General features: G+C 50.8%; 1 protein-coding gene across 1 annotated transcript in view; it reads right to left on the bottom strand.

The window, feature by feature from the left end:
- The window catches only part of WNT3 (Wnt family member 3), a 52,163-nt gene extending 34,109 nt beyond the window's left edge, over window positions 1-18,054 (bottom strand). Inside the window, exon 1 of the mRNA XM_021539883.4 lies at window positions 17,854-18,054. Coding sequence (XP_021395558.3) covers window positions 17,854-17,933 — 80 coding nt within the window. The 5' untranslated portion in view covers window positions 17,934-18,054. The remainder of the gene's footprint in view (window positions 1-17,853) is intronic.
- Window positions 18,055-22,781: the final 4,727 nt, after the last annotated feature.

Genomic DNA, 22,781 nt, shown 5'->3' with positions numbered 1-22,781 from the left:
GGCACTGGGGCCTGGGGGTGACAGAGGGGAGGAACTGGGGCCAAAACGTTCCTCAGATCACACTGGGTGTGAAGAACAGCCCAGCTGAGATTTTGAGGCCTCAAGTGGCCTCGTGGAGAAGTCAGAAGTTGGCTCAGACAGCAACAGGAGCTCTGTCAAATCCCCATCCTGCTCGGTTTGTGACAGAGTTTGGGGTCAGTCAGACCCACCCCAAGTCCTGACAGGGAATCCCCTCTGTCCTCCCCTGGCACAGAGGGGGCAGTGGGGGCAGTGGTCAGTGTGGTCAGTGGTCAGTGGTCAGTGTGGGCAGTGGTCAGTGTGGGCAGTGGTCAGTGGGGGCAGTGTGGGCAGTGGGGGCAGTGGTCAGTGTGGGCAGTGGTCAGTGGGGGCAGTGTGGGCAGTGGGGGCAGTGTGGGCAGTGGTCAGTGGGGGCAGTGGGGACAGTGGTCAGTGGGCAGTGGGCAGTGGGCAGTGTTCAGTGGTCAGTGGGGGCAGTGGTCAGTGGGGGCAGTGGTCAGTGGTAAGTCGGGGCAGTGGTCAGTGGTCAGTGGGGGCAGTGGTCAGTGGGGGCAGTGGGGACAGTGGTCAGTGGGCAGTGGGCAGTGGGCAGTGTTCAGTGGTCAGTGGGGGCAGTGGTCAGTGGGGGCAGTGGTCAGTGGTAAGTCGGGGCAGTGGTCAGTGGTCAGTGGGGGCAGTGGTCAGTGGTAAGTCGGGGCAGTGGTCAGTGGTCAGTGGGGGCAGTGGTCAGTGGGGGCAGTGGGGGCAGTGGTCAGTGGGGGCAGTGGGGTCAGTGGGCAGTGGGCAGTGGTCAGTGGTCAGTGGGCAGTGGGGGCAGTGGGCAGTGGGCAGTGGTCAGTGGGGGCAGTGGTCAGTGGGGGCAGTGGTCAGTGGTCAGTGGGGGCAGTGGGGTCAGTGGTCAGTGGTCAGTGGGCAGTGGGCAGTGGTCAGTGGGGGCAGTGGGGGCAGTGGGGGCAGTGGTCAGTGGTCAGTGGGCAGTGGGCAGTGGGCAGTGGGGGCAGTGGGGACAGTGGTCAGTGGGCAGTGTGGGCAGTGGGGGCAGTGGTCAGTGGGCAGTGTGGGCAGTGGGGGCAGTGGTCAGTGGTCAGTGGTCAGTGGGGGCAGTGGGGGCAGTGGTCAGTGGTCAGTGGTCAGTGGGCAGTGGGCAGTGGGGGCAGTGGGGACAGTGGTCAGTGGGCAGTGTGGGCAGTGGGGGCAGTGGTCAGTGGGCAGTGTGGGCAGTGGGGGCAGTGGTCAGTGGGCAGTGCCCAGCTGTGCTGCCCATCCTGGGCACTGTGGCTGAGCCTGAGGCACCGGTTCTGCCTCAGCTGCAGGAACTGGATCTTAAAGCGTTTTGTGTCAGATCCAGAACGGAAAAACCGAATGGAACGAGGTCGGACCCACCCCAAGCTCTGCCAGGGAATGCCTCTGCCCCACGGGAGCGGCCGTGGCAGGGCTCGCAGGGTGCGAGCGGGGCCGTGCCCATCCCGCACCCCGCATCCCGCATCCCGCATCCCGCACCCCGCATCCCGCATCCCTCGCAGCATCCTCCGCGCGGCTGCGGGTCCGCGTTGCTGCAGCAGCGGCGCTGCCGTGAGACGAGCCCGCTCCGGGCGAGCCGCGGCTCTCGGGTGACCCAGGGCCCTGTCATGGCCTTCAAAGGGATTTGGCATCTGCTGCCAGCGCTTTGTCCTGGCATCGAACACGGGCTGGCTCCGAGCGGCGTGCCAGCACAGGGGGAGGCGGGGCTGGGGATGGGATGGGGATGGAGATGGGATGGGGATGGGATGGGGATGGAGCTGGGGCTGCCCACTGCCCCCACTGCCCCCTGCCCCCTCTGGCCCTTCTGTGCCAGGAGGGGACAGAGGGGATTCCCTGTCAGGACTTGGGCCGGGTCTGACTGACCCCAAACTCTGCCACAAACCGAGCAGGATGGGGATTTGACAGAGCTGGGGATGGAGCTGGGGATGGGGATGGGGATGGGATGGGAATGGGGCTGGGGCTGGGGATGGGGATGGGATGGGGATGGGGATGGGGATGGGGATGGGGATGGGGATGGGGATGGGGATGGAGCTGGGGATAGGGATGGAGTTGGGACTGGAGTTGGGGATGGGGCTGGAGCTGGGGATGGGGATGGAGCTGGGGATAGGGATGGAGTTGGGACTGGAGTTGGGGATGGGGATGGGGCTGGAGCTGGGGATGGGGATGGGGATGGAGCTGGGGATAGGGATGGAGTTGGGACTGGAGTTGGGGATGGGGCTGGAACTGGGGATGGGGATGGGAATGGGGATGGGGATGGGGATGGGAATGGGGATGGGGATGGGGATGGGGATGGGGATGGGGATGGGGATGGGGATGGGGATGGGGATGGGGATGGGGATGGGGATGGGGATGGGGATGGGGATGGGGATGGGGATGGGGATGGGGCTGGAGCTGCTTGTCCTTGGCAGGAACCTGAATGAAGTTGCTGACAAGGGACTGGGTGTGCCCAGAACCGGCTCCTGCATTGTTCCCTGAACCAGATAGAAATGTTATGTTCAGCAATGCCTGCTCAAAGCAGTGCCACTCTCGGCTCAGAAAACACAATCAACTGATTTGCCATGGGAGAGGATCTGTTCTGCGGGGACTGTGATAATTATTCAACCCATAATTTACATAAATGCATATTATTTGCATATGCAAATGTAGGCTTCCAGGCTGTGACCACAATAAACACAGCGAGATTTCCAGCGCTGTAAAACCTTTTCTCCAAAGAGAGGAGCTGGGGTTTGTTTGGGTCTTGGCAGGGCTGTGAGCGAGGCCACGCCACCTCCCAGGGCTGCTGTGCCCTCACTGCCACTGCCAGCCCTGCCTGTCGGCCATTCCCAGCACCACCCACCTTCCCCTCCTGCCTCCCTCCCAAAACTGGCACCAGGGAGCGAAATGTGTCCTGCCAGGGACAGGGGACAGGACACTGGGGCCAGAACGAGCATCAGAAACATGGGAAGGAAGGAAGAGCTCTCCACTCAGGCCAGTGAGGGTGCTGGGCATCTCCCTCTGTCCATCTCCCTCTGTCCATCTCCCACTGGGCATCTCCCACTGGTCAGCCAAGCCCTCCAGCCATGCCTCCAGTTTGGGGAGTCCCTTTGGGGAGGCAAACTCCAGTTTGGGGAGTCCCTTTGGTGGTGGTGGGTGGCCTCAAGAAGTGGTTGGTGCCAACTGTCCTGAAATCACCCAGGGTGAATCACAGTTTGGCAACTGGGAAGCAGCTCCCCAACGCTCACACGTCATGGAAAACACCCCGTGGATGGGAATTGCCACATCCACTCAGCTGTGCCACAGTCTGGGGAGGCATCTAAGGGGGGTGCCTGGGCTTCCTCTCCTTGGAGGGTCCTTCCCTGCACCCAAAACCAGCACTGGAGTCCCCAGGCTGGTTCTGCTCCTATGGACAGCCTGGGGTTACCCCAGGAAGGAGGCACCAGTTCTGTCTCAGCTGGAGGAACTGGATCTTAACGTGTCAGATCCAGAATGGAAAAACCAAATTGAATCTTGTGGAAGCCAGATCTAGAATAACTCCTAGATTAGGTGGTTTCTTGTGGTGAAAAAGAAAATTGAATCCTGTGGAAACCAGATCTAGAACCAGTCCTGGTGGTTTCCTGTGGTGAAAAATTAGGCTGCTTTACTACTGGGTCCTGTTATTCTCTTTCCATGGAGAGCCAAGCACTTGGAGTGGAAGGTTCTGAGCTCTGGAAAGGTGTGAGACACAAACTGCCATGACTATTGCAGGAGAGACTGGAGCATGTGCCACACTGGCTCTCCTCCAAAGCTCAGTGTAGGTGGTGCTGCCTCCTTCCCAGGGAACCCCAGCTCTGCTGGGAAGCACCACGAAAAACAAGACAAGGGTGAAAGATGGCTCAGCCCAGTTCAGCTCCCAGCAGGGATGGGATGTGGGGATGAGGCCTCAGGTTTTAGCTTTTGTATTTTTCAGGTTCTGTGCTGCTTTTGTGAGTGGGTCTGGTCTTCATATGAGGGGATGGTGAATTCTGCACAGAGCAGGGAGACAAAACAATTCCTTCTCCAGCTGGGTACAAGAACAAATGATCCAAATCTCAGCCCAGGAGCACAAACAATGTGGGCTGGAGAGAGAGAAACAAGCAGGATGGGACTGCCTGGGCTAAAGCTGGAATTGGACAATGAACTCCAATGTGCAAATGGAGCAGAACTGATAAAAGTGAGAGACCCCGTGACCTGTGGGGCATTTTGTGACCATTTTGGTTCACCTGGGGTGCAGCCCTGGCTGGGCTCTGGTGCTGCCCAAGGTGGATCCATTGAGGCCTCCTGACAAATCCCTGCTTTATTCTTTATCTCCTCCAGTCTCTGTTCTAGGTCATCCTTCTCAAGGTATCAGGGTGCCCTGAGCTGAAGGTTAGCTCTGGATTGTTGTGCTCAAGGACTGAGTGAGGTGATGCTCAGGGGTTTTCTCAGCCCATGCTTTGTGCACCCCCTCAGCACTTCCTGGGAACATGCCCCACAATCTAATTACACATTTATCTCAGTTAATTTTAATCCCAGAAGTCCAATATTTTCACCAGACAGCAACAATAAGCTTTTGAATAAATGAAATGGTGGCTTTTGGGCCACTCCAGTCAAGACAAGATGTGAGCAATGTGCTTTACACCCTCTGAAGGAAAAGGGATGCCAGCAGCATCCCTGGGGTTTGGGGCTGGTCCTGGAGCAAACTCCTCCGGGCACCTCAACTGATGTGCTGGGCTGGGTGTTGGGAGGAAGGAAAATATTTGGGAGCATCCCCAGGGGAGGGGACTCGTGCTGAAGAGGCCCCTGGATGATGAATTTCCAACTAACCAAAAATCTGGGGAAGACGGAGGAGGTGGGGGATGTTTGGAGTTCTGGTATTTGCCTCCCAGGTGATGGAGCCCTGCAGGGGCTGAACCCCTGCTGTGATGGGCAGGACTGAAGGAACTCCTCACCTGGCTTTGCTTGTGTGTGCAGCAGCTTTTCTTTCCCTATTAAACTGCCTTTAGTTCCAGCCATGAGTTTTTATGCAGGAAATGGATAAAAAAACCCTATTAAAAACTATTAAAAAAATGCATTGTAGTAGGGCCCACGAGGGGTAATTTTAGATGATTTGCTTTAAGGTATTTACAGCATGGTGTGGTCTGATAGACCAAGAAATGCTTACAGTGTATTGTAATTAGGAAATAGTTGGCTTCTGATTGTGGTGGTGTGAATTATAATATCTGTATTGTCTCACCTTTCACACGAGACTGAAAATGGAATAAAAGCTTTTAAAACACCTCTCAGTTGCCCCATCTCTGGGTCAAAAAAGGGCATAATCCAACACTTCTACTTTTCTGACTCTTTTCCCCATGCAGGGAAAAGCAGCAGTGGGGGGCTTGGCTGCCCACCTGACCCAACCCACAACAGGTTCTTAAATCTGAGCAACAAACTGTTCCTCACCACACTCTTGCCATCATTTGTGACCTGCAGGATGTGTTTTGTAAACACTTGGAGTTGTGCAAGCAGCAAGTCTAAGTATTGTCTCATCACCTGAAGAAATTCAGCCCCTCCAGTCCCTTGTTGGGTTTTTGGTCTGTTTTCCTCATTTTACAGGAAATGCAAAGATCTGCACACTGGGGGTGCAACAATAAGATAAAGAATGACTGAAATAATGTCATGCTGGTATTTTCTGTCCTGAGAGCAAATCCAACAGCTCCTAAGAGACCTTTCCTATCACCTATCAGCCAATGTGGCCCCAAATATTTGGGCAGAAGGAGGAACAGAAAAGTGAATTCTTGTAGATTTTGCTCATCTTCACTTCTTGGTTAGTGAGCACTGAAGCATCACCTGCAGAGACCATCCCATAATAATTAATGTCTGTCAAAGTGGCCCTAACAGAAAATCTGACCTGTATTGATATTGTGCAGATTTGGGACCCTTTTCCCAATTTGCATTATTTCATGGCCATTTGCAATTAATTTGATAATTCACTGAGTGCCATCCACTCCTGTCTTCTGAGGTTTCCTTTGTGCTTTACCACCCTGAGCAGTGTGGCCATGACCAAACTTGATCACAGAATCCCCACAAAATCCTGGAATGGTTTGGGTTGAAGGGATCTCAAAGCTCATCCCATCCCAACGCCAGCATGGGCAGGGACAGCTTCCCCCAGCCCAGGTTTGTTCACAACTCTGAGCTCTGCTCCCCCACCCCAACCCTCCTCTGCTGGACACTCTGTGTCCTTGCAAAACTCTGATGTAAAAAAATGTAAAAAAATCCCATTTTCTCTATTTTGTAAAAAACAATCTGATCTGGAGTTATGAGAAAAATCCTTTACTCCCAGAGTTTCTGGTCAGGAACAGAGATGACTCAATTTGAAAAATCAGATCTTTTCTTACAGGTTTATTATTACTGACAAATTTCTTCTTTTTAATCATTGGGAATATGCGCTTTTTTTTCCAGCCCAAAACCAGCTACAGTAAAGTTTAACTGAGTTTGAAGCTGGGGGGATGGGTGATGGGATGGGGATGATATTTTGTGTAAGGCCAGGGAACTGGGGAGTTTCTGGAGCCTGATGTGACTCAAGAAACTGAAAGCCCAACCTCAAGGCAAACGTTCTTTGATCATTCTACATCTTTTCCCACTGAACACTTCCCTAAGGTATCATTCCAGCACTCAGGGGAGATTTTACACCCAGCTGAGGTGTCACCAGCAAGCCTGGAATTCACAGCCTCCAGAACCCCACCAGAAATCCGATTTTCCATTTTGTGTGCGGTTTCCACCCAAGCAGAGAAGCCAAGGCCCACCTTGAGCTGAGGTCTTGAGGCTTGAGGTGGAACCCAAGAGTTTCCTGCTCCGTGGAGCAGCCCCAGGAGCTGTTGGGGTGCTCAGGGCTCTAAGGGGAGGCACAGCCAAACCTCAGGCACAGCACAGACCAAGGCTCCCATGAGGAGCATGGACAGTGTTAGGACTGAAACCAAACCCCTTGAGCCAGGACTCCTGGGCAAAGGCAGCTCCTGCAGAGCTGGGAGGAAACATCTGCACTCCACGGGGTCACAGCTGGGTGGGCTCATCTGTGTCCTCTGAAAAGGCTGATTTTCAACAAAAAAATCAGAGGCTTCCAGAGCCTCTGAGCATGGCCATGGTGGTGCTGTCCCCCTCTTGTCTGGCTCTTCCCAACCCTCCTGGCGTTGGGGTGAGGGATGTCACAAAGGGGCCACTGCTTCCCAAAGGATGGGAAAATCAAAATCCCAGCCCCAGCACATGGGAAAATCCCAGCCCCAGCACACGGGAAAATCCCAGCCCCAGCCCCAGCACACAAATGGAAGGGTCTCCTTTGGGGGTTTTGCCTCCAAAACTGTGATCCTGAGCAGTGCACCACTGTTGGAGGCAAAGAGTCTCTTTATTATCAACTCCCAGCTCCTTTTAGGGTCTCACTTAACCAACAGAAGCAGCAGCCTATGCCCCACCAAACCCACAAACCAGGACTTGCTTTCTGGAGATCTTATTTGTGGATTTGTAAGGGAAAAAAAATGAGCAAATGGAAAGGAAAAGTAAAAATACAGAGACAGCCATGGCTCGGTGTTCTGCATAAACTCCCTGTCAGACAGACAACAGGTGAATTTCATTAATTAAAGGGGAGTTGGTTGTCACCAAACCTCATCAGGCCAGAGCAGATAACATAGAATAACCAGAATTTTAAAAGACAGTTGAACTATTTCGCAACAATATAAAAAAAAACCAACAAAAAACCCAACAAGAAACTCCCCCCAGAACATCTAAGAGACCTCTGCAGGTAAAATCTGCCTTGCAAATGTGCCCCTGGCAGCAAGAAACTCCCAAAGCCCAGGGGAGGAAGGAGAGAGGAGTAAAGAGCTGAGTGCCCCTTGGTAGGACTGGGAAAAGCTCCTGGGACATTTTAAAAGGACCACTGCAAATTTCTTAATTATAAATATTCACCATTTCTAGAAAGTAACTGCAGGAAACTTCTTAATTATGAATCTCCACAATTTCTAGAAAGTAACTGCAGGAAACTTGGGTGACTCTGTGACATAGAAATGGGATCAGGATAAAAAACCCTCAAGGTTTTATCACCCCTCCTGCCCCAGTGAGGGTCTGTTTGTTGAAAAGGGGGCAGAAGATCTGGAGCCTGAGCCAGGGCAGTGCTGGAGAGCAGCAGGGAAAATGTTTCTCATTCAGAAGTGTGAGCACTGGGAAAGGTGCCAGTTAGACTTGATTAGATTTGTAAGATTAATTACAAGCAGACAGGTTCAGTGAATTGTGAAAAAGACAAATGAGCAAATTAGCAAATCAGGAAACTCATCTTCAGAAATGAAATTAGAGAACTAGAGAATTAGAGAATTAGATACTTTGGCTCCTTTATCAGCGCAAATTTACTTTTCAGAGCGTGATTCTTTCATGTTCCAGGGATGGCATATTACTATTCTACATAAAAATGAGATATAAAATAGAATTTTAATAAAAATTTTGCAGAATCAAAAAAATAGAATATAATAATTTTACAATAAACATATGGAAAGAAAATACAAAACTGCCAACCACTAAAAAACAAAACGCACCTCTATAAAAAACACATGTTAAAAACAAAAAAATCCCCAAAATTTGCTTTTTTACTTCCAACCTAAAAACGAATAACAGCACTGGCAGCCCTGGTGAGGAGCAGGCATTTCCAGGCCTGGAAGCCCTTCCAGCCGAGGCTCCAGCCCCTGGCCACGGAGGTTTTGGTGCCTCAGCAGCAGCCTCGGTGTCTGCTGGGTGTGGGACTGGAGGGGGATCCCAGCCAGGGCAATGAGCACTACAGGACCCCGTGGTTTGCAAAGAAACTCCTGGTTTTGGGGTTACTCTGGGATTTCTGATGAGTCCAGGGTATGGTCCCAGTCAATAGCCAGGGAAGAGAGGGCTCTCAAGATCCCTCTGTCCCAAGGGAAAGCTAATCCCAGGAAAAGATGGAATTAATATTAAAAATGCTGGAATAATATTAATTCCAAAGAATTAATATTAAATAATAATATTTTTAATTAATATTAAAAAGCTGAAATAATATTAATTCCCAGGAATTAATACTTCAATAGAACCTATAAAATGTGATAGAGCACGATTGACTAGACCTGTTTTGAGACTTGTAAATGATGAATTTTCTTTGCTTTTTGATTTGTTAAGGGGGAACTGTGTCATCTCTGGGATTTCTGACTGCTGAATCCCAAAGGGCTCTCCTGGACTGCAGCAGGCTGAGACCAGCACCTCTCTCTGAGTGGAGCCTCTCAGAGAAAAAACCTCTCAATGTTGCTGTTCCTGCAGAACCATCACCAAACACAGCAACAAAGCCTGGGATGGCTCAGATTATAATCAGAGCCAGAAAAAGATTATTATCCATAAATCAAACCCCATTTATGTTTCCTTCAGAAAAATTGTTTTTATTTTAAGTATAGGCTGTTTAGATTTTTAGTACCTTTTGTGTTAATATATGTTGATTTGCAATAAATCAGGGCACAGGTGGTGTTAAAGGGTTCCAAGTGTTAATCAGCACAACAAACACAGAAATCTCAGCCTGTGTCCCATCCAGACATTGCCTTTATCCTGAAAACTTCACCCAAACAACCTCAAATAGCACAGCCTGGTACTGGAAACCTCTCACCACACCCAGCATCGCTGTGACTTCACTGAGGATCACTGAGCCACTGCCATTTGCAGACACAAAAATGAAAGATCAGGTCAGTAAGAATAAGATTGCAATGCCAACGGAAGGCTGAAATTCAGCTTCAGGTAAGTGAGGGAACACGAGCTGTGTATGTGATGTGTAAATTTTATAGCTGAGCTCCTGACAAGTCCTGCCCATTTTGGGTCCTCTGGGAAAATCCCTGCCAGCCTCTGAGTGGTGCTGGGAACTGGATGAGGCTGTGGGCATGAGCAGGAGCAGGTCAACATCAAATTTGTCTCGTCCCAACAAAAGCCAGTGAAAAGCAGGTGTCGAGTCTGGAGCCACTGGGCTGCTGCACCACCACCAAAGCTGAGAGGCTCCAACCCCCAGGATCAGGGCTGAGACAGAACTTCTGCACCTCACAGAAGGGCAGCGGCAGCAGAGGGTGCCTTGGTGACCTCCCAGAGCAGAGCCCTGGCTCAGACATCCCACCACAGTCCCCTGGCTGCAGATCAGCATCTCGAGGTGCAGCTCAGAGCTGTCAGAGCTGTGCCAGGTTGAGCACAATTCCATCCAAGCTCCACTTAGAGCTGCTGCCTTTGGGAAACTGAGAGGAAGAGTGGCCTTGAACACAGCAGCAGCGGTGTCAGAGCACTGGGTTGCAGTTTGCAGGTTCCAGTCTATCTACTGGGACAAGATTATACCCAAGTGGACACAAAGAAAATCATGAATCCAACTTCAAGAGGCCTTTGGTACGAACTTCACAATGTTGTAAAATTGATAATGGCTACTCAGTGTTTATGGAATGAGCCTTGACTTTCATCAAGGACTTTGATGTGTCCACACTGGTGAATGGTTGGACTCTGAACACAGAATTCTTTCTCTCTTAATGCTCAAAAATGTTCTGTATTGATAGGGTGTCACACCTTGAACCACCAGACACCAGTGAGACAGACCAGCCAGCTCAGACAGCTGCTTAAAACTCCTGCTGGAGAAGCCAAGGATGCTTCATCAGGCCTGGCACGAATCAGGGGCAGGCTCAGGCTGAGCCAGGCTGCCACAGACAGCCTGGGCTCCCGGCAAGGCTGGCAGGGCAGGGAGGGTCAGCCCTGGGCCAGCTCAGCAGCACTGCCAGATGTGCTGGGGGTGCTGAGCTGCACCAAGGCTCTGTCCCAGCAGCGCCCAGGCCTGAGCAGCATCCCAGGGGATTCCAGAGTGCCGAGCCCCGGGCTGGTTCCGGGGCTCCGTGTGCTGGAAAAGTCTGTCCTCCAACCTGAGCTTCCAAAGGAAACTCAGCAGTCTCTGTTGTTTGGTCTCAAGGCAGTTTATTGCAAGTTATCTGGAAGATTTTCTTCTGAGGCTGCTGTGGTTTGCTCACAGCTCAGGCAGAGGCACACACACACCCTGACATCCTCTCTGACCCCGACTGCTTCTTCTCTCCCCGCCAGGGCTGCTGCTGTCTTTTATATGGTACATTACGTGTTACATGTTTACAGTTTTTCCCAATGCCTATTACGTATATTAAATTATTTTCTATCTTTTATATGGGACATTACGTGTTACATGTTTACAGTTTTCCCCAATGCCTATTCCCTATATTAAATGGTGATTTTCTATCTTTTATATGGTACATTACGTGTTACATGTTTACAGTTTTTCCCCAATGCCTATTACCTATATTAAATGGTGCTTTTCTATCTTTTATATGGTACATTACGTGTTACATGGTTACAGTTTTCCCCAATGCCTATTACCTATATTAAATGGTGCTTTTCTACTCTAAACCAACCTGTGAGTGCCAACATCACCAAGAACATGGAGGTGAGGAAGAAGAAAGAGGAGGAACAGGACCGGCCTACATTCCTCCATTTTATAACCTCTGACCCCCATGTACAAAGTAAAAACCCCCCTGTACAGGTGCTAAAACCCCCCTGTACAACACTAAAAAAATTCTCCCCTCTACTTTGTGACTACTTCTACTCTAATATCTAAACTTCTGTGACTTCTTGTTCTTCCTGCAAGGTTGGTAAATCATTCCATGGCTCAAACCCAAAATCCCAGCTGTTTCCAGCTGCCTGCCAGGGTCTCAAATGCTTCTGACCTGGGCCTGAAACCTCCAAAAATGTCTGAGGGACATTTTGAGTTCCGACACCAGAGGGCTGATGCTGAGCCTTGGACACTGAGATGAGAAGCACAGGTCAGAGGAAAACATCACTGAGTTAAAACATAGCAGAGATAATGGAAATGCTGTGCATCACACCTGCATGTTTCAATAGATAGCTCCATTTTTACTCTTTATTACTTCCTTGGTAATATTTTTTTTTTCTCTAAAACTGGCTCCTTGGACATTTTCCTGCCTTCCCACATGAAATCCAGCCATGCTGAACTGTTTGACCTGGCAATGGAAGGGTCTGATGAGCATCACTGAGACTCAGATCACCAGTGTCAGGGGGAAGAGAACCTCCTACTGCTGCTCACAGCCCCGGACCCATGCAGGGAATGTCCATCTGTCCTCCAGGACAGCAGCAAAAACCAAATGCCCCTGGGTGTCAGCTAGGGGATGAAGGTGAAATTCAAAAGTCAGGATGATTTAGAGCCCTGTCCCTGGGCTCAGGCTGCCCTCAGGGAGGGAGGGAGGGCTGGAGACTCCTCCCTAGGCTCCCACACCCCCTGAGATGAGTGAGAACAGGAGCTAAAATCCTGTCCTGACCCACTGGGGTGGCTGTGCCTGGGCCCAGGGGTGTTGTGGAGAGCAGGGGACAGGAGTGGGGATGCGACAATCTGGCCAGAGAGAGAGAAAGCCAGATAAGCTTTCCCATTAATTGGTCTGGGAACTTTTAGGGAGGCAGAGAGAAAGAATTGTGAACTATCTGCTGGTGGTGTTTATAACAAGTTACCTCATCATTCGTTTACCGCAAAGGGTGTCTTCTTAATTAACCAATCATGTGAAAAAATGTTGATTAAATGACCAACCAGGTCCACCTCTATCAGACCAGGGTATAAAAGAAGGGGTTCCAATAAATTGGCTGCTTTTAGCCTCCTAATTGAGAGTCTGTGTCACCCCTGACTCAATGGTGACACAGGAGGGACCTCCAGGTTTGTCCTGGGGCTGCACTGGAGCCTTGGGTTGGAGCTGCTGGGAGCCCAGGTGAGGCACAACCCCCAGAAGATGTGTCCTGGGGATGGAGGGACCCAGGGCTGTCTGTCAGGAGGAGCCTCTGGTGGCACTGGCCTCAGCAAAGTGTGCCAGAGCCATGGAGGGGAGCTGAGAGGATCCTTGGGGGCCTCCAGGCCAAGCCCCTGCACAGAGTGGGACCAGCCAGGTGCAGGGTGGTGCAGTCTGGTCCTACAAATGTCCCAGGACAGCTCCCTGCAGCAAGGAGGGTCCCCTCAGGAATGAGCCTTTATTTGGAAAATGCCCTTTGTTGGATTGCTCAGCGCTGGAGAGGGGAGATCAGCCCGGTGCTGGCCGGGAGAGCCTCCAAGCAGGCACAGCCACCCCAGCTGGGTCAGGACAGGATTTTAGCTCCTGTTCTCACTCATCTCAGCTGGGGACCAAGGACAAATGATCCAAATCTCAGCCCAGGAGCCCAAACAACGTGGGCTGAAGAGAGAGAAACAAGCAGGATGGGACTGCCTGGGCTGAAGCTGGAATGGGACAATGAACTCCAATGTGCAAATGGAGCAGAACTGATAAAAGTGAGAGACCCCGTGACCTGTGGGGCATTTTGTGACCATTTTGGGTCACCTGGGGTGCAGCCCTGGCTGGGCTCTGGTGCTGCCCAAGGTGGATCCATTGAGGCCTCCTGGTAAATCCCTACTTTATTCTTTATCTCCTCCAGTCTCTGTTCTAGGGCAGCTTCTCAAGGCATCTCCCTGACTCTGTCACAGGGTGTGAGCTCCTACCTGACCCCATCAGGGCAAGGGCTGGGGCAGTGGCTCAGCAGGAGCACAGCTGGCACAGAAATCACTGGTTTGTGGCTCCCCCACCCCAGCACCACCAGCTGAGAGGGTGGGGTGGCCCAAAATCCCCCCTGAGTTCCCGGTGCTCTTCCCTGGGGTGCCTTTAGCAAGTGCTTCACTTTGGCAAACTTAGTGAAGGAGCCAAATGAGGAACAACTGGTTGCAATTAAGCAGCTTCTCCAGAGCTCTTTGTGGCCACTTAAATTTACTCCTGACTTCACTTACAGAATGGTAACAGAGGTTTGTGTCTTAAGGGCAGAAAGGCTCTTGAATGAGTCAGAGCCCTTCTTCTGTGCTCCTGTGGCTCCAGGCTTGCCCTGGCCCTGTCCTGGGGCTGGGCACACTTAATTTCTGAGGGAAGGAGACCTCCTGAGGGTCAGCAATGTCACAGTGCTCATTGCTCTGTACTCCCTGCTCTGGGAGCATTTTGAAGCTGCTGCTGAGCTCAGGACTCCATGGGCAGGGGTGGAACAAAACGACCCAAACCACGCTGGGATTCCGCACAGGGGAGGGACAAAACCAGCAGGAGATGCCACCTGGAAGTCCTGCCAAGTGCTGGGTGTGCTGAGGCTCAGGAGCCTGTGCATCCTTGGAGATCTGCTTGGGGCTGTCCTGCTGGTCAGGATGGCCCCGAATCCCAGCTCCAAAAGCTCTGGCTCTCCTGGCATGGATTGACCATCCCACTTGGCAGGGTGGGGGCAGGGATTCCCACTGGCTAAACCTGGCTGGGAAAAAAACGCTGAAGAAAACCTTGAAGCCCACAAAACCCTTTAGAGCCACAAGATCCCGAACACTTGTGGCCAGTCAGGTGCTGAGGGTGCTTTCATGGACAGCCACAGGTCAGCCCAGCTTTGCCCCTCACTGCCTACAGCCCCACTGCCCCCTCTGCCCCCACCCACACCACTCCTGGGGGGTCAGGAGGAGCAGCAGCCTGGTCTGCATGGCCCCACCACAGCTCCCCATCTCCTCCTTCTCTTTTAGCAGCACTAACCAGACAGCCCAAGTGTTGGACACGTCTGTGAGGGAGCTTTGTTGGCCTCAGCTCCTCCTGTCAGCACTCACAGGCAGCATTTCGCTGACCTTTTCCCATCTGTGCCCCATTTGTTCCCTCTCACGGCTGTAATGGGATGGCAGCATGTAAAGAAGGGTTGGACCCGTGTCAAAATACCTCACTGGAGGTTGCACCCACAGCCTGAGCCACCCCTGGAGCTCACTCAGAGCTGCCTGGCTGGGGACAGGGTGATGTCAGGGACTTTCCAACAACCCAGCTGGGCTGAAACCCCCTCTTGGCTTCTCCATCCTGCTGCCACCAGCGGGTCTGGACCCCAAGCTCTGGGTTTGCAGCACAGGGACCTGCCCTTTGCTGTGCAGCCTGTGCCCAGAGCTGGGGCAGGACCCCCCTGCAGGGCTCCAGGGCTGCCCTTGGGCTCTCCTCCCTCTGGACAAGGTGAAGGACCACGTCCTTCCCTGGCCCTCAGTCAAACACGTCCCACAGACCCTCAGCTGCTCCATCCCTTTGCCTTTATCCCCTGCAGTGTCACTGCTCCTGGCATTGTCTGGCTGCACCGTGGAGCAGCAGGATTATTCCAGCCACCCCAAACCCATTTCCGAGGCCATCAGACCCCATTCTCATCACTCTTCCTAAGGCACACACGGGCACTTCCTCCCCACCACATGAATAAACCTTTTTCTCGTTTCTGTCCCACAGCAGAAAGGATCTGTTTTGATGTTGCTACCAAAACATTCCCTATCCAGCAGGAAAATCCCCAGGAAGGTGGTGCCAGCAGGACAGGGCACTGCCTGTCAGCATCCCTGGGGCCCTGCCACACGAGCAGCCCCCGAAGGTCTCGGGTTTACAGAGATGGGTTTAACTGGGGAGCCCCAGTCCAGCCTGGCTTGGAGGGCTGCAGGACACCAGCACAGGGGACCAGGCTGTTGCTGAGCCCCACCTTTGCTCTCCTTGCCCTGTTTTGGGGTGTGCTGAGCCCTGCAATGGGGCTCATCCCCCAAAGCCTCCTCCGTGCCTGCCTAAAGATCAGAGCATCAGGAAGACAAGTGGAAAATGATGTATTTTTAAGAGCATAGATAACACCGTGCCAGAGTCTACCACATAAACCTAATTTCCACAGAGCAGATATTGAAAGCCTTCAGTGGGACCAAAGGAGACCTTGAATTTGTGTGTTCTGGGAGCATTTTCCGTGCCTGAGCACCAGGGAGCCCTGGCCTGGGTATTCCTGCCCTCCTGCTCCCTCAGCCTTCAAGAACCCTCTAAAACCCCACAGCATTTGCAACCTCAGCCCTACAAGGGGCACCTCCTCACGTCCCTCCAGAGCAGCAGAGACTCTGGCACATCAGTGTTGCCAGAATCTACAAAAATATGCAAAACCTGGATCTGTGGATGAAATTCTGTGGAGAGGGTGTTCGACTCCCTCCTTTCCCAGGGATGCTGCTTGCCATGCCCTGGTGTCTGTGCCCTACATCCTCTGTATTGTTCCTTTGGGGTGAACTCAGAGGGGTTTGGGAGAAGGGCATGGGGCAGACACCTGTCTGCAGCGTTTGCTCCTGAAAACGGGCACAGGAGACATTTTGCTCACAGGGACATTTTTGCTTCAAGGGGAAAACGAGACCTTTTCATCGAGAAGGTTTCGGTTCCTCGCTCTGAGAGTTGAAACCCTCCTCGATTTGGGCATTAAATGCTGATTTATATCAAAGCCTGAGGCAGCTCGGGGGCTGGTGGGATGAGCTGATGGCACAGCGAGGTGCCCCTGCCCAGGCAGCTCCTGCCTTCAGACCCAGCCCTGGCACCCTGACCTGCTCCAGCGCGTCCCCGTGCCCACACAGCAGTGCCCAGATGGGGAGAGAAGGGATGGAAGGAATCAAAGTGCTGCTCTCTGTATTTCAGGAGCCTCCCCTGCCCGGGGCTGAGGGCCTGAAGTTCGGCAGCCACGCTCAGGGCGAGGAAATAATTTAATTCTCCAGGAAAACCTGCTGTGATTTAGCCATTTCATGAACCTGCGGAGCTTTGAAACGCTTCCTGAGCGGGGACTTCTCATTGTGCTCTCAGTCTTTCTCCTCTGGAATGGCACATTCTCATTCCCGAAGTCCACAGCAATAAATGGATTATTTAAAAAAAAAAAAATTGTCTTTTCCCTCCTGAATTCTAAATATTCCCAGACATGGCAGTCCATTCCCAAGTTCACTCCCACCTACTTCTTGCCATCTCCATGTTGGCACTGAAAGGATTGAATTCAGTAATAAAGAAGAGAGACTTTTCTGGAAAGGCGAAAATAACCCAAGAATCTGAGCACCAAATTCCACCATCTCCCTCTTTTCCCTATGGATCGTCAGGCTCACAGCCCCTACCTGGCACATACAGAAACTTAACAAGAGATATTCCAGCAAGAAATCCTACATAAAGACAGAAATAAACGGAAATATTCTGTTATGCAACTTGCTGTTTGCTGGATTTAAATGACCTGGAATATTTAATTCTATATTTCTTGTTCTAAAGGGCTTCCAATTGCATTTTGTTACTGTATTCCTTTATAAAGAGTTAGATTTATTTTTAAAATAAGTAACTCAGGTTACTTATCAGCCTCATTACAAGATACAACCAATTCCTTTAAAATTTATTTTTCTCGTTGGTGCAAAGAAATTAGCGACATTTCCATAATTAAAAATAACAAAATCCACCTTTGAGCAATTTTACTAATGAATGTTTTCTCAGGTGCCATTTGTGTTATTTGCCGGACTAAATTCACATGACAGAATACAACAAAAGAAGGGAAAGAAGTCCAAAAAATGCAGCAACCAAACAGAAAATAGAATTAATTTTTTTTTAAGGATTAATTGCAGTTTCATGGAAAGGAAGAAAATCCCTGTGGCAGAATCATGCGAGAGACAAAATTCCCATTGCACAAGGAAATAAAACCGCATCCTTTCACATCTGAACCAAGAGCCCATCGCTTATAGTGCTGAAAATGGAGAAATTAAGAGTGGTAGGGAAGCCTCCATTTGCGCAAAGGGAAACCCTTTCAAAATAACCCCCAAACTTTTCCCTGATTTCATTAATTACTGGTCAAATCTGAAGAAATTACGCTTCAACTCCACCATGCAGCCGTGGGCAGCTCCGCAGGGCAAGGGGTGAAAAGGAAGGAACACGCAGCTCCCATGGCTAATAATTAATGAATTCATTAATCAATCATAGGGAGAGGAAGGGCGAGGGGAGGAAGGAATCTTACCACCAAATTGGGTAACCGGCTAAGACCTTTGTGCCATTGAAGAGAAAAGACAGAATTAGTCCAAGCAGGTGGTAATCCATTAGTCCAGGCTGGTGCAAGGGGAAAATCGCCGCGAAGTTTTCAGAAAAACATGAAGTGCCAAAATGAAGAATTCCCCCTCCTCCCAGGAAAAAAAAAAAAAAAAAAAAAAAGGGAAAAAAAAAAAAGGGGGGGGGGTAAAAAGAGTGAAGCCAAGTCCCTCGTGGCTCGGATGACTTTCTGGCTTGTCAGAAACACACCTCTCCAAGCCTTTCCCCCGTAGATCATCCAAAAGCGTCTATTAAAAAGTGCAGGGCTCGGGGATGTCAGCAGGCGGCCAATCAGACCGCATGGCCCAAGGTGAGGGATGAGGCTCAGCCCAGGGCTGTCAATCAGCCTCTCCTCCCCCTCCACCCCACAACTTTGTTCCGAGCCCTCGCTACCACGGACAAACCCTCTGTGCACCACACTCCACTGGGGCACTGCCATTTGGGGCGAGGATTTTGCATTTTTAATTTTTAATTTTTTTTTTCCCCCCCCAATTTCACTTGGAGCCCAGGATGTGCTGCCCCTGGATGCCAGGACTCGTCAAGGTAAGGATGAAGGGTGGCTGTGGTGAGGGGTGGCTTAATCTCACAGTGGGAGTGAGACAGAACTTGTTCTTCAGATGGATAGGGATGGGGGCACAGAGGGGCAGAAAATCCTCTGCATGTGGTGGTGTGGGCAAAACTGGTGATAAAGTTGAAATGAAACCTGCAGTGCCCAGGTTTTCAGCGTGTGGGGTGATGGATGGATGGAGGGGGGAGCAGGGGCAGTCTGGCTTTCTATTGAGGAAAAAAAAGCCATGTCATGGTGAGAGGGGAGCAGGCAGATGGGGACGTGTCCCACAAATGGATTGCTTGTGAAGTGCATCTCTGGATGCAGGGAGATGAAAATATTATCAAAACCCTACACATGTAACCCTAAAAAAAAAAACAAAACCAACAAACCCTAATCAGTTTCATGATTTGCAATTAGACTCAACAAAGATTTTACTTAAAAATCCTTGCTACTGGGTAGAGAGCCTGTTTTAGCAGGAGCTATTGTGCTCGGAGGAGATGACTCGACAGAATGGGACAAAGAAATGGGAGAAGCCAAACAAGTTGCTTTTTCTCCTAAAGCATCTCAGCAACCACAGCTCTGTTGCTGCCCTGGGGCTGCCCGGGGTGGAACCACCTGGAGATCAGGTGCTTCAGGAGCAGCCAACAAATCAGTTTATTTCAGAGCCATGGCAGTAATGGAGATTCAAGGTCCTGTCTTGGGCAGCTCAAGGCATCTCATGGTTTTGAAAGCTCTAGACCTTCTCTGGATCTTAAGGCTTTGAGCACAAATAAATTCCTTGTTGTGTTCAATCACACACTGGCACAGGGAAGCTGTGGTGCCCCTGGATCCCTGGCAGTGCCCAAGGCCAGGATGGACAGGGCTTGGAGCAGCCTGGGACAGTGGAAGGTGTCCCTGCCATGTCAAGGGTGGAATGAGATTATTTTTAAGGTTCCTTTCAACCCAAACCATTCCATGATCCTGTGATGCACCTGCCTCCTGCTTCTGCCATTGTTGCTTGCCAGTTCTGCCTGATTTTGGTGTTTGGGTGCTGAGTTGGGGCAGTGCTGCTCTCAGAAGGGGTGGTTGCTGTCCTGGCCATGGCACACCCAAGGGAGGACACAGCAGCTGCTCACTCTTCCCTTCTCCATCTCTCCTGCACCTGCTGCAGGGACTGTGAGGCCAAATTCCTCCAGGCTTACTCCTGGAGGGAGTTTTCCAGCTGACTGTGACCCACCATAGGTATTAAATATTCTTGTTCTTGTTGGGGGTTTTGAATCCCAAAGGGGATGTTGGGTGTCCTGGAAAATCTCCCTGGAACCCAGATGGGTTTTATTGAACTGGGTCTAAGAAAGCAGCAATTGTCAGAGACATTTGAGGACATATGGATTTAAGCTGCTCCAGTAAATTTAACACTAGCTGGAAATATTCCCCAGATCTTGACATTTGCTGCCCATGTTTTTAACCATGAAGATGGACCCTGGTGTGGAGCTGGCCCAGCCAACTTACCCAGCCCTAAGCAGATTTTAGTCACAGTTTGGGGTTAGTGTGGGACAGGAACTATTCCAAATAGACCCTTAAGATATGACCCACCTGTTCTGGAGCTTAAGGGAGTTTCTCAGGATGGATGAAGGTGTCCCTGTCTGCCTCATCCCAGGCCAGGGAATGGTCCCAGGCAGTCTTCCCTTCCTGCCTAGACAAAGCCCTGGGCTGTGTGAAATGCCCTGAAGTGCCTGGGAGCTGCTCTGGCAAATGCAGAACTGGAAGTGCTGCCCAGGTTTGTATTGGTGGATATTTGGAGCTGCACAAACAGAATAAGGATTAAAAGTACCAAGGGACAGAATTTTTGTCATTGAAGTGTCACTGCTAGAGGCAGCAAATGGAGAGACTGAAGTGAGATGTCTCAGGTGATGCTGGAGGTGGCTGAGCCCATGGGAGAGGAGAAAATCCTCAGACACTGTAGAAATCCAGCTGGGGAAATCTGAATTGAGGTGGTGTTTGTTGGACAGCATCATCAAGGTCTGAGTGGACCTGGCAGTGCTGGGTTAATGGTTGAACTTAATGACCTTTAAAGTTTTTTCCAGCCTCAGTGATTCTGTGATGGCTGAGACATTCCTGTCCATCAGACACTGGGGAACACAAAATGCTCCTTATCCATTTCTGGGTGCTGGTATTTATAAACCGAGCCAATAATGAGCTACAAAGTGCTTCCTCTGCAGGAACTAGGAGGCAAAGTGACCCCAGATCCAAATTCAGAGGTTTGTTTGCTGTTGTGGTGGGGCAGAGCTCTCAGTGTGCCTTGGGACAGGTTGTGCTACAGCAAGAGCAGGGACACAAAGATCCCACACACTGATGTGGCCACGGGCAGGTCCTCAAAGATGCACAGTGAAGGGCTGATCCCAGGCACACTGAATTCATGGGAATGCTCTCCATGGCTCTGACAGGTGTCTGAGGAAGTTTCTGGAGATGCTCATCTCCCCAAATCCTTTAACTTGTCCATTCCACTGCTCTCTAAATATCTGCTTGTCCCAGCATCACAAGGAATTTGTGTTGCCCTGTGTTTGGGGTGTGTCTGTAATTGCTTTGGATTGGAGATCTGGGAACAGAAGGTCTTGCCTGTCCCTGATCTAACTACAGGAGACTCCCAATTCTCGCAGTGAAATGAGCAGGAGAAGGAGCAGAAAACCAAAGGCAGTTCTCAGCTGTGTCTTTGGCTGTGTCAGCCTTGGTCCCCAAAGCCTTGAGGCAGCAGGCACGGCTCCCCAGGGAGGGGGACCTGTCTCCCAGGGATGAAGACTCCATTGGCTCTGAAGGGAACAGACTCACTTTGAGTCTTCTCTGATGTGAAATGAAAATCTGATGCGTACATGCTAAAATTATCCTGGGCATATTTCATGCTAGCCTGAACAAATATTTATAAGTTCTACAGCAAACATTAATTTTAAATGTAATTTCTAAGAGCAAATGACAGTTACCCAAAAGAGTACAATTTCAAAATTTCACTCATAGATACCTCCTTGTGCTGCTGAGTGACAGTTTTATTAACTGAGGGGCTTTTCAATCACATCACTCTGTCTCGTTTGGCAATATTGACTCTCATAGCCCAGTTTCAATATGCCCAGAAATGAAAGGAATTGAGGAAGTCAGAGGTTTGGCTGCTCAAGAAAAGTCCTGCTGCCTTTACAATGTCAGTACAGAGGTCCTTGTGTGTCGTGGGACATTGTGGCACTGCAAACTCAGCTGCTGGAGGGGATCCTCTGGTTTATTCCAGCAGCTCTCAGCAAAGGAGCATTGTGATCCCATTGGAAATGTGCCTCTGCTTCCCCTTGGGCTCTAACTGTGCAACTTTGCCTTCTTTTAGCTTTTCCTCTTTCTCCATCTGAGTGTGCCAGCAGGAAGAGGCTGAGTGCCTGGGGAAGGTGATGGAGTCTCCTGGATTTGTGCTCAGTGTGGATTTCAACGTGTGCAGCCCCTGAGGAGTGGGAGGCTCCAGGAGCCCAGACCCCTCCTGGTGGAGTCACCCCAGGCTCAGGGTGATGTGAAGAGGACAACCCACACCTCACAGCCAAGGGCGAAAGATGGATGACTGTGATGAGCTCTCAGAGGGGGTTCAGAGCCCTGGCTCTGAGTTTTGGGGATGGCAGGGGATGCACAAGGCCTGTGGTACAGCCCCGAGCAGTGACAGGGGTCAGAGGCTTTGACCTGCAGGTCCACCCCAGGTGAAGGGTGGCACAGGTGGGTGCTGAGGTTGAATTGCAGTTCTGGGCATGGCCAGGAGCAGAGCTGGAGGTGGATCTCTTGGACAATGGTCTTTCAAGGTTAGCAAGTCCTAAAACAATCTGCATTTGCTGGTTTGAAGACCTAAATTTCGTTGTTAAAGTCTAAAGTGGAGGTTTAGACTTAAAATAGGACATAAGTACTCTGATGGCTCATCAGCCCCAGGGTAAATAATTATAGAAAATCTGTAAAGAGCTGAGGAAATCCTTCCTCAAAGCCTGATGAACTGTCTGACTCCTTCCATCTTAAACTGCTGAAGTCCTGAGGGCTCTGTTTGCTGCTAACCTGTGACAGGTAACATTAACATTCCCTCTAAACTTCCCTGCTCTCCTTTTTCTTGATCAAACCTCTCTCCTGGATCCTCGTGTTCCCTCTGGCTCTTCAGGCTCTGCCCCTGTGCTGTTCCTCTTCACCTCTGCTGGGGATGCTGTGAGTTGGTGTTCCCTGGGCTGGTCCTACCTGGGCAGAGCCATCCTGTGACAACAGCTCTGAGATTAGCAAAACCCTTTGCCACTGCTTTTATTGCCTGAGCAAAAACTTTATGGCTTTTTTTC

This window comes from Lonchura striata, chromosome 27 (genome assembly GCF_050655825.1).
Source record: "Lonchura striata isolate lonStrDom1 chromosome 27, ASM5065582v1, whole genome shotgun sequence".
Taxonomy (NCBI): domain Eukaryota; kingdom Metazoa; phylum Chordata; class Aves; order Passeriformes; family Estrildidae; genus Lonchura; species Lonchura striata.
The sequence above is the reverse complement of the archived record's forward strand: the minus strand, read 5'-3'. Positions and strand labels throughout refer to the sequence as shown.